At 44.0% G+C, this 19,575-nt stretch overlaps 1 protein-coding gene across 1 annotated transcript; it reads right to left on the reverse strand.

The window, feature by feature from the left end:
- Positions 1-3,758: 3,758 nt before the first annotated feature.
- Positions 3,759-18,613, reverse strand: mn1b (meningioma 1b; the record flags this gene model as incomplete). The annotated part of the gene is made up of 2 exons (XM_079222473.1): positions 3,759-4,003; positions 15,067-18,613. The coding sequence occupies 2 exons, from the start codon at positions 18,611-18,613 to the stop codon at positions 3,759-3,761; spliced, it is 3,792 nt and encodes a 1,263-aa protein (XP_079078599.1).
- Positions 18,614-19,575: the final 962 nt, after the last annotated feature.

Below are 19,575 nucleotides of genomic sequence, written 5' to 3' on the forward strand. Positions count from 1 at the left end.
CAATTCTCTGGCTTAAAAAAAAGTTCACCATTCCAATGATGGAGACGTGGGAGCCAAATATACTACACCAAGCCCAATTCCACCCGCCAATCCACAAGCACCCCCAATTTAGCCAAACCCCCTCTTTACAGGACAAAAGCCCTTTAGAGGCCGAGTGTATGTGAGGGCTCTGGTGGATACCATAGTGGCTTAAAGACCGTGGAGGCCTTTAAGAGACACTTCTTTTACTCCCAGTCTCCCTTCATTTCTCCCTTCCCTCTCTCTCTCTCTCTCTCTCTCTCTCTCTCTCTCTCTCTCTCTCTCTCTCTCTCTCTCTCTCAGGCAGTGAAAGGTTCAGCAAGGGGTAGAAAGAGTTTTGAGAGGGGGCAGTAAAATAGGAGTAGGGGGTGTAGAGGGTGCTCTTATGTCAACATTGTGGTATTTTCCCAAAGATGCATATCGCCTCTATACAAATAGGAGATGTATTTATAGGAGTACATAGAGAGCTGCATGAGAGGAGAGTGTTTGGCTGAGCTTTCTGGCCACGGCCCCCATGGCTCCATGGATGGTCTTCATGGCTAGTGAAATTGTTATTCTTTAGATGCGCGTTGGCTGGGAAACACACAAGTTCTCAGGCGACCACACAGTACTCTCCCTCCCAATATGGCTGCCACGCAGAGGAGCCCATTGAAGGAAAAGCTCCAGCACCATACATCTAGACCAGAGCCAATATCGTACAGCCTCTTTGTCACTGTGGCTACGCACCAGGCATGTTTGGGAAAGCAGGGTAACTTTTCCACTCACAAACCAGACAAGTAATCTGTTGATTTGGATCTAAGAAAATAGTTGCATTTAGATCTATGAGAAACACATTCCTACTGAGGCACTGAAATTCATTATTGCATTTTGTCAACAGATCGCCGAGTACACAACAATAACCTGGTGTTTAACAGCTGTCTACAACTGAGTTCTCGTCACAAACCTGTGAGCACAAGCCCTTATCCTGCCATTAAAGAGGTCAGCCAAACCAGACCGGCAGGTAGTATCTCACCAAAGGAGTCTCCTGGCATACACGGACTGTGGTGTCTCTTGGGAGATGTAAAACCTTGCCATGCGCAGAACACAAAGTACAAAGCTTTTTGACATTTTTGATCCTTAAGCAGTCATGTGACCCGCCCCTGAAAAATACATACATTTTGATCTATTAAACGTATGTATGTGTCAATAATGAACTTGTTGTCCCTTTGTACAATGTCTACTCTGTGAACAATAGAAAGGCAACGAAATGATTGGCACCAAATGCATTACATGTACGCTGGTATTAAGTGCTTAGAAGTATCTAATTAAGATATTGAAGTGAAAACTATTGTGTAAACAAAAGAATAAATTGCCTTGAGTATTCAGACAATTCTTCACTGATTCAGTGAATAAAACTAACAGAGAACCTCCAGCTTCAATTTCACAGTGAACAGTGTAATCAGTGTTTATTCCCCAGCTATTTCTCACTTTCTCCCCCCTTCTCCCTCCCTAAACAGGCCCTCCCAGGTGACATGACAGTCTCTAACAAAACCAGTCTCTGCTGTTTGCTAACGCTGCAGCTCTCTGAGCATCACATTCACAACAGGCTCTGCAATACCACACAGCAGGCGGCAGGAACAGCAGCGAGCACATACACACCTGAATAACACAGACAGGGTCCTGCAGGGAGCTCCAGTTTGCGTGTGTGCGTGTGTGCGTATGTGGGTGTGCGTGTGTGTGTGTGTGTGTGCTCGACAGCAGTGATACAGGTTGATCACTAGCCCTGTTAGGTAGCATTGACGTCTCCACCTCAGAGCAGGCACACAGGGGAGTTATTGATTAGCATTAAGCATCCATGCAGATGGCCAATAAAGAGCAGGTGAGCCAAAGAGGGCCTGGGGAGTGGGAAGAGGGGAGGTGTGTGTATGTGTGTGTGTGTATGTGTGTGTGTGTGTGTGTGTAGCTGCAGGGGGAGGAGCGGTGAGTAGGAGGTTGTAGGATCACCAAAAACAACACAGATGATGAGGAAAACAGGCAAATCAGAGCAGACTTAATGTTGGAGAAAATAAAATATTGCATAATGGTTGCAATTTTCTTTTGGTTACATGTATTGTATTTGGAGTGATATTCGAATGACTAGTCTGAGAGAGATAAACGTGTCATGGCTATCAGGAAAGACAGAGAAGATAAAATGTGACCCAGGTTGTGGAGCAGGTGTATGTGTCATTAATCGTCTTGGCTTCCAAATCCACCAGGAAGTGACATTTTCTAATGTTCTTATGGTGCTGCTTCTGGCTTAATATGGTACAGCTTACTGCAGGCTTTCAGGGTATTGTGCATCAGTCCAAAACTTTCTTGTCACATCTATCTCTTGGGGATATACTGCAGGCACCTCTGTAATTCACTGATGACCCTCAGGGTGCACACACACAATATTCTACAGTTTGAACATTCCTCAAACAGAATACTTTCTGTGCAATGAATACCAAACTATTTCAGATTTGTTGCCCTGACTGACAATTCTTTGGAGACTTCTAAAGAACAAAATTAATTGCCAAAGGAAATGCCACCTTTAACGTCATATTTATTGTTATTTAGTTACTCAATAAAACATATACAGATATATACAATATGCAGGAAAACAGACGACTGCACTTTACATATTAAAAAAAGAAAACCAAAAACAAATATCAGTTCGTAAATTGCCGTCACAGTCCTCCGTCTATCGTTTCAGAAATTCAAATTCAACAGAAGCTTTATTTAAAGATTACAAGATTGCCTAACACACAGCAAATTTTCTCTTATTATACATGTGCAATACCAATAGTATTTTTTTCAATTCCCTTATTAAACAATCCCTTGACTTCCATTTTCAGTTCTCATTGGCTAAATTGTATGCAAGATGAGCTTGTAAGGTTGATAGGAGAGGTGAGTACAAAAGAAAAGAATAAAGGAAAGTTATTCTTGCCAATAAAAAGAATAGAGAACTACAACAAATCATAAATGATTAAGAGCAGCAAATGATAAAGGTTAACATTTTCTTTGACAAAGAAGGGAAAAGTTGTGTTCACAAAAAAATGAGTTGAGTTACATTCATGCAAAACCAACCCTCTTTCTAGTTTAGCTTCTAGTGTTCAGGCCAATTCTAATTAAACAGTAGGCCTTAATTCAGTGAATGTGTGTGCATTTGTGTGTGTGTGTGTGTGTGTGTGTGTGTGTGTGTGTGTGTGTGTGTGTGTGTGTGTGTGTGTGTGTTGGGGACTCAACTGTTATACAATCAAAGCCAATGACAACTGAATATCTCTTATTCGGCTTCTTCTGGTTTGTAGTCTCCTCCTTTTGACATTTCTTTATTTTTCTTCAACAACAAAAAAAAAGAAAAAGAAAAAAAAAAATATTGATTTGAGGTTTTTCAGATGTGGGCATTGTTGAGTATGGGAGCCCGCGCTGTATTGTCCAGGAGAGTGTCCTAGAAGGTGACTGCATGTATCAGAAAAAAATAAGGTATTTGTGTGTGTTTAAGAGAGAGATCGGAGGGAGAGAGAGAGAGAGAGAGAGAGAGAGAGAGAGAGAGAGCGGAGAGAGAGAGACTGTGGTGTTGTTTTCATTTATGAGTGTAAATGTCTTTCTGTCCCTGAACAGGCAGGAGCTGTTCGCAGTTGCCTCATCAACACTTTATCATCATCATCAACATTAATTGTCTTTGAAGCTTTTCTTCGTCTTAATGTTCTTTCCTTCTTCCTGCTGGGCCTGCTTTTTGTTCAAGTCAGTGCCGCCACAAATGTCCCAAATCGGTTAGAGATATCAGAGTGGAGAGAGCGCCAGGACGAGACAGGCCCCCCTCGGCCCTTACTGTCCCCCAGCTCGTCTGTGCAGTGGACGGACAGGCACTGCAGGTGGTTACCTCCCCCTCCTGCTCCGGCTCCTCCCCCTCCAGCTCCGGCTCCTCCCCCAGCTCCTGGGGCACCGGCCCCAGCCCCAGCCTTACTCTGGGACAGCTCTGATTCTGCAGACAAGCATAGAGAGGAAAATGATAATTAAGACATGAAAAATGAAAAACAACTTCAAGCAAATTGTCATTTACTGATACAGATGAACCATTTGATATACACGCTTAATTAAACCAGTGTCATTTTCACTTCCCACTCTAAATCTGTACTGTGAAATGAATTCAACACTAGTCCACCACCCCATCAATACCAAAGCAAAAAGGAGGCTGTAAGCAAAGCTTCCTTTGCTCACACTCCACCTCCCACTGCCTGATATATACAAGTGAAAAAACAAACATAAAACGCATTAATTTGCTCCCAGTCAGGCGTGCAAATTTGGAGCCCTCCTGCATGACCTCTGGTCAGAGGGTCAAAGGGCAGTGAGAATACTGGCCTTTAAACCTGCTTGACCCAATTTAGTGGTATAATGACCATGCCATGGTATCGACCCTGTGTCACCAAGGTACGGAGCCTCATATTAAATGGTTGCACCAAGGTTCCAGGAAAATCCATACACAGGTTGATTAAGTCAAATAAAAAAAAAGTAAATGCAGTCGTCTGAGATGCATGCTTCACATATGGAGAAAAATCACTTGACTTGAAAAAATTGTCATGGGGAAGATTGATGAGGACAGGAAGTGCTTGGCTAAACTATACATAAAAGAGCAGCGTCATTTCATCTGCTAAGAGACAGACTGCAGCGTACTGAGGGAGAAGAGGGCAGAAATTAATATAAGTTTAGGGGAAAGAGAAACACAGCATCTAGGAAAGAGGGGAGAAGGGGGCTATGTGTCATGACTCTAGTGTTGCATCGTGTGTTTTGGGTTTTGACTGCAAGGAAGCCCAAAGCACGGAGAAAGTGTGTGTGAAGATGTTAGGGATCCTTCACGAAAATCGGTCCGCTTCTTCCCCCATCTTCTCATCACACTGAATATACAACTGGCTTACTCTATGTGGATGGTGAGCAGATCAGTGTGCTGCACAAAGACACTTTAAGGTACAGGGTGTCTGAATGTAGAGACAGGCAGAAAACAGCTCTGACAAGCTGAGTTACATGAGTCAGAGAAGGAGAGGCTGTGATAGACGACACAGTCTGGGCACAGAGGCTGCAGATCACAACACTCCAGTCAGTTTGCTGCTCACCTGAGAGACAGGAGAAGCGCCGCACAGACCTCCATATCATCCACAACCCCGTCTCCCCCTTTTTTCTTTTTTTTTTCTCATCCTTGTCTGCTATTTAAACTATTTTTATAGTTTTTTCGCTCACTGTTTTCATCTCCCTTCCTTTCTGCTTTCACAAGCCCAGAGGCAGCAGTGACAAAGTGTTAACAAAACACAGCCAGGGTAGAGAACCCAGGCCAGGCAGCTAGGACAACCAAGAGAAGAAGGCAGGCAGACATGCAGGCAGCGAGGCAGGCTTGCCCCCCAGCCTGTCTAGGCTGCGACCACTGGAATGGAAAAGTGGGGGGATTTGGTAAAAGGTCAGACAGCCAAGTCTCCCGTTGTTCCCCATTTCGTTTTCTCTCCGACTGCCGGTCTCTGTGAATTTCTCTCCATCTCCATCCCAAGGACTAGAAACATGGTTTAAGTGGGGGATGAGGATGCGGGGGGTAAGGGAGAAATGAGGATTTAAAGCAGCGTTGGTGGTGGCGGTGACAAGATCTAACATTTGCCAGAGGGTCCAGTCATACACCTCAGCATGGCGGATCTCATCTCACCCCACCAAGCCCACCCCTCCACCCACTCACACTCCCTCTTCCCAGCGCTGTGCCCTCCAGCACCCGCCAGCAGCTCATGCTAGCTGGGCACAGCAGGGTCCGCACCGGCCTGAATAGGCAGCCAAGCGTTCCCCTGGCTCACTGCTGACACACAGCAAACTGACAACGCGCACAGCCAAAAACACACAACACGCCAACCGCTGCCATACCCACACCAGCCCTCAGCTGCTGCTGCTCCACACACACACACACACACACACACACACACACACATATGCGCGCGCACACACGCACGCACACACGCACACACACACACACACACACACACGCACGCACATGCACACACACACACGTCACTCAGCTTCAATGCAAGGACAAGAGTAGAAATTATACTGAGAAAAAGATTCATATAGATCAAATTACAAACATGATAACTCTCTTTTCTTGCACACGCACACACCACACATACAAATGTATTGATTGTATAATCCCAGGATTCATGTTCAGGTAAAAACAGGATTTTAAATAAATCTATAAACACAATTTAAGAAATACTGTAAAAAGGTTTTTTCGGTTGTTCATTTTTCTTTCATCTCTTTAGGTTGAAGAGCTGCAGTCCAGCTGAATGGGCTGATTGCTATTTGTTACAATACAGTTGTCATTTAAGAGCATATGCAAAATACACCACTTGTAAAATAAGCAGAACACTTGACCACCACAGGATTAAAAATATCACCAAGTATTAAAGGGTAGCCAAAAGGGGATTCAAGGGATGGGATTTTTGTGGGGGGGGGAATCGAAACACAACCCTTAAATTGTAAGCATTATCCATGGCGGCGCATTACTCCACGAGTGGAAAAGGCAGTGTGAAATTCTACATCACACAAATCTAAATCCCAAATCACCATGACATTTTACAAGCAGGGAAATCTGTTTTTATATATAATAAGATCTTTCTTGTTATGGCTGTTCATTGACTAACGTAGAATTCATATCCACGGTAATATCTCAATAATAGCCTATTCATCTGAAGGGAACAAGTGCTTAGCATCAGCAAGCGAGGGGGAAAATACCTAATAAAAAGGGAACAGTAACAGCGCAAGCAGCTGCGCTGAACCACAAATACACCTAAATATCCTTAACCACATTACAGCTAGAAAAGATTACCACTGTGATGTGTTAAATAAATACGGAATTTAATGTGATGCACTTATATCACTATATCTCTCGCCCCAAGTGCAGTACTTATTTATTGTTATTTAGTGCCTGGTGATGATGCTCTCTCACACACACAAATACATATACGATACACAAACACACATGTGTATACACACACACACACACGCGCACACACACACACACACACACACACACAGACACAGCAGTGGGGTTTTGGAGCCGTCTCACAGACACAGCTAGAGACGATTTACAGAGATGAGTAGAGCTTCGAGTGTCATGAAGGCTGGGAGCACAGCGCACAGCTCTGGCTGTCTGGATGACACCAATGTGTCTGGGAGCTGACGGCCTGACATGGGTTTACGTGTCATATCACACACACTCAACACACTCGAAGCAACACAGGGAGGTAAACAAGGACTGTGCGTTTTATAGCAATTTAATAATAAGTGTTAGTAATTTCTTTATTAATCCTAAAAACAACAGCTAAATTAAAATAATGACACATGAAGACGACACAGATATTGTGACTATTTGTAAAAAAAAATAAGTAGGGCAGAAAAGAATCTGAAAGAAATGTATTTATTTAAGAAAAGTTTCTCTCTTCTCAAGATCCTCAGAACTGTCAAATTGATTTCACAGGCCCCAGAATCCCATGCGGCAGGCCTCTGCCCTTTCTCTCCCAAGCTCTACTTCCATGACGACACTTCACCTTTAACCTTGTGATCCAGGGGGCGCGACCCCATCCTCTGTGAACACAAACCAGCCCAATCAGAATGCTCCGCTCGCTGACAAAAACACCCAAAGGCCTGTGCTCCTATGACAGTGTGTGACATCAGGTCAGATTCCTTTAGCATAACAACTACCACTATGGCCTTGTGAGAGGATTCGGTCTTTGTCAGCACAAAACACCCATCACAATCCTCAGAGAAAAAGTCAGATTTAAAAAAAAAAGGGGGAGAGAAAAGATCTGATTTCAACCAAGAGGGCCAGAGAAGCAAAGAGAAAGTCTACTCTTCTGGAAATAGAACAACTTAAGGTTCTCCCTATAGCATCTCATCACTGTCTCAGAAGTGACAGGACATGGAGATTGTTGCCGAATTATTAAGCCACCCAGAAAATTGAAAAATCTCCCTCAGGTACAGTTATGTTCAGGGAAGTCTTAATGATGTATATGAGAGCTAACGGAGGCATTATTCCAAGTATCCCCTGGGTACACCAGGCTCCCTGACCCAACTGCCAACATGTGGCCATTCCTTCAGAGTAGGGAGGATTTCTAGAGGGATCAGGGGGACATTTCTCACACAAGATAATATTTTGGTTTGAATTACCTCTCTGTTCTCTGGCCAACATAAAGTGGAAAAATAACTTGCCCAGGCAGGCATTGCCCCTAGCATTTGTTACCTTCTCTCCAGCAACACTCCCATTCCCTTTCCCTCCGACCACAAGAAGTGCTTCGGAAACCAGACACAAATCAGAACATGGGAAGTGATTTAGTGCCTCCTTCATAACTCACAACCATGTCCAGGACCTGTCCAGCGTGTCGTCCAACTCGGTGACATATTGATCTACTTCGCCGTCTCTATTTTGTTTCAGCACAGTGCTGCAACACTTTGCTTTTTGTGTTTTCACCTTTTTTGAAAAGGTCAACCACATGTGAAAACAGTGGCAATTTTGAGGTTAGGTGCACATGCATGCTAGAGTCTAAATAGTAGAAGTTATTAATTCTGTTTCACAAACTGCAAAAGTGTAAACAGATTGGGGATAGGACGATAAACACACTCACTAAGTTGATCTGGGTGGCTTTAAATTGCCCAAATAATCATGAATAAGAATAACTTATCTAGCTCGTTATCATAGAGAAGAATATTAAAAAAATACAGGAATTATCATTTAAGAAAGAACAGACACACAATGTCTTTAAAAAAAACAAAAAATATTCACCATTTACTTATCAAGAGGGCCTCATGATTTGCTTGTTTTCCACTGCTAAGGATGTCCCCTAAAGAAAGATGCGTGTCCGATCTTGTGATGCAATAAAAAATATGTTTCTTACCAAAATGTAAGATAAAGTGATTCCAGTAAGTGTAGTGCCCTGTTAAGAGTTTTACACATATATTGATGATTATTTGTATAATATTATGAATTGCAATAATTTGGGCCTGGATAATTGTGAAATTAAATGTTCAAACCGTCCCATGCCAAAAAAAAAAAGATTATTTGAATCTGAGTAATTTATAAATGATATTCTCTATTTATTTATTTGTTTGCTGTTCTGTGTAAAACTAGCATGGAACTGATGGAAAAACATGTTTAAATTAAATTATTTTCTCTTCCATAAATGCAAAGCTATTACCCAGTCACTCGCCTTATTAACGAAAACTACATCTGTTCTCTGAAAAAGAACACCATCTCTTTTACTTTCTCTTTCACTCCATCAGCCTCTACTTGTGTCACCCAGGAGAAACAGCACCAGTGTCATAATCCATTTGTCAAGTGCTCAATACAAATTAAAGGTGCCTGACGACTACCTGTACGGCTAATAACATAAATACTGCTGGCGGAGTGACAACATTTAAACCTCTGAAAACACACACACACCTTTTAAAAGCTGTACTTGTATCCCAGGCAACATATGAACCCCTGAAACCTTTCAGTAGCTTCTTTTTTTCTGTTTTGGCAGTCATTCAACAAGACAGTGGACATTTGGAGGCACGTCACATACATCCACGATCGAAGGTCTGAAAGTCCTCATTCTATGCATCTCCCAGATAAACTCAGCTTTCCATTCCCTGCTGCATCCAAGGAGAATATTTACCACATGCTGAGACAAGTTTTATTTTATTCTAACACCCTTCCCCGGGGAAAACAAAACACTGGATGAGCTGCTATTTTGAAGAGTTGAAAATCCAGCAAGGCCTGACACCTTTGTTCATCTTTTTCTCCCTTCATCAGTCACAAACACGCTTCTTTAATAGGCTTCCTTTGACTGTCACTAGTGCTCAATGTCTTGCAAAAAGCCAGAGAACATAGTGTGTGTGTGTGTGTGTGTGTGTGTGTGTGTGTGTGTGTGTGTGTGTGTGTGTGTGTGTGTGTGTGTGTGTGTGTGTGTGTGTGTGCGCTACATGCACACACACGCACACACACACACAAATGCTGTCTGATGCTCTTAAATTCCAGACGCTTTAAATGCATGATAGGTGCTTTTCAGTCCTGCGCTATTTACAAGTCAAGTAAACTCTTAAATATTTTCAACACATTAGTATTAAGTGTGCGTGTTCCACCGAGCGAGACACCTGAGATCGGGGGCTGAAGCCGTGAGTCTGACACAGAGTCTAAATAAATCAAACATTATGTCTACACCTGACAAATCCACACTATCTAGTTGCAGTGTCTACAAACCTGCCCTTCGTCACACACACTCGTGCATACCAGCACACACATGCATAAAATCACGAACATACGGCGAGAGCAGAACTATAACATCACAGGAAAATTATTTCTGTGTCCACACCAGGGATGTGTTGGTTCAGGAGGACGTTAGCTTCTAAACTAACATTTGAATCGTGTATTTATGTTGCTGTTCTGTGTAGCTCCCATCAACCCGTCAATAACCAAGTCAACTTAAAGGAGTTGCCTGAGGATGAATTATGACTTTTGGAAACAATATTACCAAGGCTAATTGCTATGATTATCATAATGATTATCATTACTGCATTACAGGAGTGTGCAGGGGGGGCTTACTAGATGCGTGTTGTAAAAAGTCAATATGAAACACCTTGTAATGACAGGTAAAGAACATAGACTGCCCCGAGCTGTTTTCCACATTCAAGCATGTGCCAATCACTTTCTACTTTTTTTTAGAAAAGGGAAATAGAAATTACTGGTGTGATTTGTGGGGTTGTTGTCGTACTGAAATGTCAAAGGCAGGTAGTCTCACAGGATTGTTCTCCATCGTGGAATATCAATACGCTCTTTCAGTGGATTTAAGTGCTTTCTAGTAGGTGTGATAAGACGCAAGTTCCCTCTTTTCAAACCTGTCAAAGTCAGAGCAAAAGAGATTTGATCATGATTAGAGCTGTTTATGGGCAGATTATTGAGAGTGAAGAGTGAAGCTATTCCACAGGGTTAACTATGACATTTTTAACTGTGCTGATAAAAAACAAAGTAGTAAGTGTGTGTGTGGCAAAAAGTAAAAATAACTGAATCACTTCCTACGCCTGCTGGTTGCCTGTTATCAAGGCTGTACATGAGTTTCCAAATAAACGGTCGACTTCTGGCTAAGATACCCTAAAGAGAAGGGAAGAGGAAGAGCGCAAAAGAAATATGAAAAAAGGGGAAATGGTATTAACTGACACCGTACAAGGAAAGGTTGCTCGTATATACAGCTCTATAGCTTTGCCTCTGTGGGAGCACACGAAGCGGACTTGCACAAAAGACTCTGCAGGCTGACAGCGGCAGGTAGAAATGTGCCTTGGTGAAATACTTGAGCTACATGCTGTCACAAAGAGAGGAGGCCAAACATGGGGTCCAAAGGGAGTCCTTACTGCAGCACGCATCACTTTGAACAAGCACACAGGGAGGTGAGCTGGGATCCACTGAACAGACATCAGCTCTGAGAGCAAAGTTCCTCTCCAAATAAGCTCAGTTTCACCTATATTGGCTACTTGTGTGCACATTCAAACATTCAAGGCTAAATATGAAATTTCTTCTTCGAATCGTGGCAAGATGCAGTCTCTCTTGCTTTTAGCGCTAACACAAACACACCTGGCAACAAAGTGATCTGGGGTCCCTCTGAAGTTTCACACAATGTCACCTTGAACACTTATAGTGAAGAAGGCACAGAGCGATGGAAATATTAACCAAATACTACCAAACTGACCCATGACCTCCCAGTTTTTTTACTTTAACTGCAATCAACTCATGTGAAGCAAACTGCTCTGCAGCCCCAAAGTACACACAACACCGTAAGTGACGTGTTTAAATTATCTCGCAGTAAAAGTTAACGTCCTAAACAGCGATACAATTTATTTTTTTAAACACTAAAACGTACGCAATTTTGACCTGCATACTCCAGGAAAAAGTGGGTAAAACTTTTGACCTGCATTTGACCAGGCATCAGAAACAGATAATCTCATATTTTTAGTAACATTTCTGAATTGAATGAGAAAGCACTCAAAGTTCTGCTTATAATTACAATGAATTTAATTGAAATGCATTTTCAAATTAGATTGTATTCAAAATATTTTTTTGTGAAAAAATAACATGATATCATGCTAATTGTTTAATAATTTAAACACTTTATGCATAATTCAACAACACTCCTGAGAGACTGAAAAAATGTGAATGGAAAAAGGAGTTGGACAGGTCATATCAACTTTAGAAAACAAATTTCCCTATATTTAATATCTCATATAACCGTTATGAAAATGTTCACTGCAAAAGAATATCATAAGTGGGAAACAAATGTTTGCACCTTCGCTGGAATTACATCACATTTTCTCCTCATGAAAATGATAATCTCAAGAATGTTCTTGTCCAAGTTACATTTAGTTGATGCCAACAGTCTTACGAATCGGCCTGATTTATTTCAAATTAGTGTCACTGACATTATCTTCCAACGTGTAGAATTTAGTTCACAACACTGAGGACGAGAATGAGTGGTAGAGGTGGATCATCTTTGCAATGTGAAAAGCCTCTGGGATGCTGGCTCTTATGGAACTACTCTGTGGGCTATGACTTATCTTAAATTATTATGTTATTTTGCTCCCTTCTGTGTAGCCTAAGCATCAGATTCAATCTCAAAATCCCCCTCCCCTCCCAAATACACCTCCACCCTTTTTTCATCTTTGCTGTCTGAAGCACTCAAATGAGAAACTGTCAGGAGCCGTGATTTGTGCTAACTAGCTATCGATCGCTCCAGAGCTGCATGCCTCCTGTCCATGCAGGGAGGGCTGAAAGAGGAGAGAAGGGTGGAGAGAAGGAGACAGGAGATAGAAGGAGAGAGGTAATGAGAGCAGCAATCTGACTATTCTGCCGTTAAATACCTACAGATTTGTCTGAACTTATTTTATTAAAATGTGCCATCAGCCCAAGAGAAATTAAAACAGAGAGAGCAACAGGGTGACTGTGGCTGACTGCTTATCAGAGTTGGGTTTCCGACTCAAAATAATACTCATTAATCAATATCCAAAGTGATTAAATTAGGCTACTTATCATCTCCTGGTATCAGTAGGCTTCTTTCACTTTTGACACCTTATATGCTCCGTTTTATTCAGTTTTTGTTTGTTGAGTACACACACACACACACACACACACACACACACACACACACACAGTAATCATGGGAAGACATAATAAGTAAGTTGTCTTCTAATTTAGCTGAGGACTGTGAGCACCATTTGTAAAGAAAACAAATACCTGCCTGAAGTGAAATGTGCTTGTTTTCATCATTCTGACTCAAATTTAAATATAGCCTATAAACACTACTTGTTATTTTTCTGTTGATTTATAATTGGGGTGAACGGTGATATTAGTCACGTGTGTTAACGGCCAGTTACAGTGGTCCCCCGAAGTAATAGCATTGGTGGCAGCACCGACATCCTGTGCTCAGTCTCGTATAAACAGTGCGCCTGACTCCGCGCGGTGCGCGCCCCCGCGACTCTGCACCCGCAATGATCAGAACAAAGAGGCGCTCGAGACGCGCGAGGCGAAATCCACATTTATATACATACATATTATTATATCCACAACCCTTTCTCTAGGTTAACCCTGACAATGGTCAGTTCTTCCAGATTTTCTTATGCAGCAACATCAACCATTTGGTCTGCTGCTTTAATTGGAAACTATTTGGAAATAGCCAACATAAAAAAAAGGAAGAAAAAATGTAATCAAAAAAATAAATAAGCAGACATAGATAGATAAAACCAACATATTTTAATAAATAACTTGCCTAATTCTGCAATTATAATGCACAATAATTTATCCAAATTGTTTTCTATTATGATTAAAGCATACACAATATAAATAAAACAATATAATAATAAAGTATTATTATTACCAACATTAATATTATCATTATTATAATAGGAAGAATAATAAAAACAGTAAAACATGACAACCATATAATAACCATGAACCTGCGGACTGCAATATCTCCGTTAAAAAACTGCCTCTGTTACTTTAGGCCAGAACATTTTACATTTTCTTTGAGAAACTTTGTTTTGTAAAGACTCTTAAATTACTGCCAACATATTTGTACACTACATTCATATATTATGATGATATATGATGAATAATAAACTGCTTACCAACAATCAATTTAAAACTAGATACTAAAAAGTATTAAAAGGTCTCTAAATTAAATATTTCCCACGGAAAATAAAATTGGAATTGAATAGCTTTATTAATTTCACCATGCTATCTAATCTTGGAATCCTGTCCTGCCTATCTAAAGTCAATCCACTTTCACCAGCTCTGTATTATCCCATGGTAATAACAAAAACAAACACGTAACAAGGGAAGGGAAACCCCGCTGCGCAAACGCATATCCTCAAAAATCTATTAATCTTCTCAATGTAGTTGTTCACCCTGAAAACCGAGATAAAGAGCCTCAGGAAATGTTTACTTTACTTGAGCTGTTCTTTTGAAGTGCCTATACAATGAAGATACGTATAAAAAATGCATTGTCGTTGGGTATGAGGTTTACTTTGTTCAGTCAGATGCATTTAGAATTGCTCCACGCTGAAAATATATATATTTTTACATTCTTCAAAACGGACCAAATTTAACAAGAGAAATACCGCATAAATCTTCTTTTTTATTTTCTTTGTAAAGACTTCAATGGCATTACCATTGCATGTATTCCTTCTGTAGACTCAACCTCTGAAATTTAAAGACTTAAACAGAGTCGGCTGCTTTCTGGCGGCACAATATGGACAAAAGGTCTTCTATTATCAGCGTTACCAGAGCATTTGACCTATTATGTATATGATGTTACACACTGCATTTCAGATAAAATAAATAGCATTTTAAAAAGGAAGAAAATGTCAAATATAAACTAATTTATTGAGCAAAATTGATCAGTAAATGAAGCTTGTGTTACATGTGTGAGTGAGCGTGAGACACAGAAAATGAGAAAAAAAGGAAAAGTGGGTAAAGTATGAAAAAAAAACTGTTTTATTTACCTTCTTTGCTGTTGTTTTGGACCTTGTTCTTTTCCCATGGTCCCATGGCCTTGTCATCCTCTGACCCGTCCATCATGGCCTTGTCACTGGGCACGTACCAGGTGGCGTGCTGCTCTGCCATAAGGGTGTCAAGGTCAATAGTGCCCATTGAGCCCTTCCCAGCATCAGGACTGCAGCTTGCCAGCTCATTGTCTCCGTTCTGTGAGGGACAGTCACCATTCTTTTTGCCATTTTTTATGGCCAGGGGCTGGTCCTCAGAGATACTGAATTGCTGCCGCTGTAGCTGGATCTGGGCCTGAAGAATCTCCAGAGGATGGATGTCTTCCTGGCCAGAGGTGCTGGATGGGGTGCGTACCTGCTCCCCCCCAGGGGTGCCTGGGTGGCTTACCCCGCTGGCCCCCGTGGCCCCCCCAGCATTCTGTCCATAGCTGTCTGGTGTCGAGGTAGTGTGATTGTTAATGCCCATGGCTATGGGCTTCTGTCCATTCATCAACCCATGGTCACTCCTCTGCATTTTAGGGGAGCCGGTCATCATAGGGCTGCGATTGGGCTTGCCGGCAGAGGGGCCTCCTGCATCTGAGCTGGAGGACACCTCGTCCTCGTTGCCATAGTGGGTGCTGACATCGTCAGGAAAGTCTACTCGTGGTGAGCTGCTGTCAGACTTGGCGACACTTTGAATGCCACTGTCCAAGGAAGACATCAAATCGGCCTGGTCCCCCAACACTAGGTCGCCTCCTTTTCCCCAAGAGGGTGATTGGAGGTGTTTCTCGTGGGGTGTACCCCCACCCCTCTCCCCAACACCAGCAGAGGGGGTCTGCTGGCCTGGACTTACAACAGGGTTAGCATTGTCAGGGGAAAAAAAAATTCCAGGGCTCACATGTCCACTGTCTCTTTTTCTCCTGCCTCTCCCTCTCCCACTCCCTGTTGTTGCTTTCCCCTCACTGCATGGGGTAGCGTCCATGTTGTAATTTGGGGAGAGGGCACTGGCTTCCCCCTGCACCGTCTGGCTTTGACTTGCAGGCTTAGAGTTGCTATTCCCAGTGCCAGGCATCTGGCTGTTCTGGGAAGTGCTGCTCTGAAAATATTCAGGTCCAGCACTGCCAGTCCCATTAGATGTGTTGCTATTAATGTCCTGCTCTGTCTGACTCAGTTTTCGCTTGCCCTCATTTTGGTTCTTCTTGTTGAACGTTACGTTAAGATTGGGGGCCCCAAGGCTAGCGATCATGTTCTGGCAGGCCGTGGAAAGGGCCGCCAGGCAGCTCTGGCCAAAAACACTGTCTTTAGCACTGGTTTTGCTGAAGTTCCCAAGGGACAGAGCTCCAAGCTTACTAACAGACGACCGCTGGCCTGGGGGAAACTCTGACTGAGGAGGGTAGCTCCCTGGTGAGGTGTTCACCCCCTGGGGAGCACTGTGTGCAGGCCCCTGACGGTTAGCCCCCCCATAGGGAAATGTTGGCTGTGCTCCCATTGGGGGTGCAGGGAAGTCAGCTGGCCGCCTCTCTGCTGGGGCGTTTGGATGGCCTGCCCCTGCTCCTGGAGACTGCATTTGTGAAAGGTTGCCCATGTTGCCGCTGAATTGTGAGTGCATGCCTGGAGAATGGAGAGCCTGTACATGCCCATCTCCTGGTATTCTCATGGGCTCCTGCATGCCCATGCCTTGTCTAAAAATCATTCCAGCTCCGTTTTGCTGTAGCCCTATGTCATGGGGCCCCGACTCATTACCCGCTCCACCCATACGCCGTGACATCATCTCCCCTGGTGGGTGGGACCCTTGGAACCAGGAGTTCTCCTGAGTTACATGAGGATTTTGTCCATCAATGTTGGGCATCCTGCCAGCATTCTCCCTGTCAAAGTTGGGCTGAGGCATGTTCCCGACTGGGCCTCCGTGAGTCATTGGGCCAGGAGGTACATCGCCGTGGTGACCCAGCTGCTGCAGACTGGGCTGCCTCATCCTCTGCTGCTGGTTGCGCGAGGCCATTTGTTTAATCATCATGGCTGCATTCTGCCGCTGCTGCAGAGACTGCTGCTCGGGCCCTGGATGCTGCAGGGGACCTGGTGGAAAACCTTCACTCACAGGTGGGGTGAACTCACCAGGCAGGCCGGTGTAGGCAGAGGGGGAGAGGTGGTTATCCATTCCACCACACCAGCCTTCACCGCCATGTGCATTAGGAAAGTCAAATCTAGGCCTCTTCGCCATGTTCATATAAGGAGAATCAAAGTGTTGCAGCCTCTGATTTGGTGGTTGTTGGGAGGGAGGAGGAGCTGGCTGTTGCATATTAAACATGGGGTCCCCATAGGGGTTCAGACCCCTATTTTCCAGTCTATGAATGGGATATTCAAACTGGTTGTGTTGGCCAGGCACCATGACCCCTCCGTCCAGAATGTTAGGGTTAGTCGAGCCGGGCTCAGCCTGAGGGGGTCGGCGGAGGCCAGGGGGACATGCATTTTGTCTGGCTATCAAGCCAGCCTGTTGTTGCTGCTGCTGCATGAGAGGGTGCCTTGCATTGACCCCCGGCTCCATTCCCACGGGCACCTTCCGGCCATTTCCAAAACGTTCAAAAAACACTCCGTGCTGAGGCTGCTGTGGCGGCGGCGGGTGTCCCTTAGAGATGCCTGCCATACCTGGTGTCCGTGGCATGCCAGGGTTCCCTGGGAAATTCCCACTGGGAACTGGCCTTCCTGGCCCAAAATGGGGTAACTGAGATTCTGATTCTGATGGGGAAAATACATGTACATCAAAATGTCCAGATGGAGGCTCACTTGGGAAGTTATACTCTAATCCCTCTACAGCTCCCTGGTTGGGCATCCGCCGAGACTCTAGGCCATGAGACTCGGAGGAGGAGGATGAGGAGGATGGGAGACCATGGAAGGATGCTGCTCTGTTAGGCGACTGGTCCAGGGGTAGACAGGGAGCAGGGACAGCATGGCTGCCACTGGGAGGACCGTGATGTTGAAAGTCAGGCATGTTACCAGGCCGCTGCTGCTGCTGCTGCTGCTGCTGCTGCTGGGGAAAGCCATCCCCTGCCTGTTCCTCAGCGAGAGGATCAAATCCTTCTCCAAAGCCCTGCTGTGGTCCCATACCATTGTTGTTGTAGCCCATTAGCCTGCCACCATGCAAGCATGACGACCCTGGCTCTGGGCCTCCAAAATTTCCACTGAAATGAGGATGAGGTTGGTGGGGGTGAGGTTGATGGCCGTGAGGATGTCCTTGATGAGGTTGCTGGTTGTTAAAAAATCCATGCATGGGTCCTTGCTGCTGCTGCTGCTGCTGCTGCTGCAGTCCGCCGCCTGCATGCATGTCCGAGTGACCCCGCGGGTGAAAGCCCCCGTACTGCTGCTCTCCGTTCATGTTCATATTGAGCCCGAGCATTTGCGGCTCACTCAGAGGTCCCATGCCGGGTTCCACAGCTCCTGGCGGGCCTCCAGCGTGAAAACCAGGGCTTTTATAATGGGAGCCCATGTTCAGTCTCGGTTGGCTTATGTTTCTCTCTGACTGGCCAGGGGTTCTGCTATTAATCTGAGAAGAAAACTGTTCCAGCCCAAACATACTACCCTGCGATCAATCCCACATGACGGCCAGTTTGCCGGACATCAGCACACTGTCTGTTTTTACCGTACGATCCCAAAAGTAAAAAGTAAAAAAAGATATACAATAAATTGTTTAAATGTTTGTATTACTCTAATGATCAAACTGCGGTTTACTCTTTAAACGTTAAAACTCACCAAATAAGTTATTATGGTGAATCAATTGTTTTTGTTTTTCAACTCCAAGGACGCGCACGAGAGAGGGAATCGACTGTGTCCAAATACGCACGTAAACTGTGTCCCCGCTCCCGTATTTATGCGTGCACTTGACTGCTCTTCCTTTTGTATTTGATTAAGCAAACGCATTTAAAACACTGTTATTTAACTTGCTGCACGGGGGACCTACCATATTCCAAAGTTTTTCTTTGCGCATTTCTTCGGTGCGAACATGACACAAAAAAGTCTCCTTGACAAACTAAATGAGCGATCGAGCAGGTAATATAACGATTTCTGTCAGCTAATTCTTTATTCCAGTCCAATGTAAAAAGTCCCTGAGCGACTTTTTGGATAAAGTCCCATACTGGAAACAAGAAGAAAAAAAAGTCCAATTTGAGCCGTATAGTTAAAACTACCCCTGTAGCTTAGAGGAAAAAAGATTTCTTTAAATAAATACTGCCCACTGATGTCTTTCAAAATCACGTTAACTGCCGAGCAGGCACGTAGCCAAAAGTCCAGTGCGATTGAAAGTCCACAAACACGGATCTCCAACCCGGGCACCGGGGAACCGGAGCGTCCGTGAACGCGACCTGGACCCGGAGCAGCGCGGCATGCACTACCCGCACTCCACAACTCCGGAGAGGCTGGACAGCATCCTTCACGCGCTGCCGGTCATGCGCCTTGCAGAGAAGCGCCTTTGCCTTAAGTCCTTTCAAAGCGTGCCGCTCCTAACGTGTGCGTCCCTTCGTTTACCGAGTCTTGTCTGGT

The sequence above is a fragment of the Taurulus bubalis genome, assembly GCF_910589615.1.
Source record: "Taurulus bubalis genome assembly, chromosome: 8".
Taxonomy (NCBI): domain Eukaryota; kingdom Metazoa; phylum Chordata; class Actinopteri; order Perciformes; family Cottidae; genus Taurulus; species Taurulus bubalis.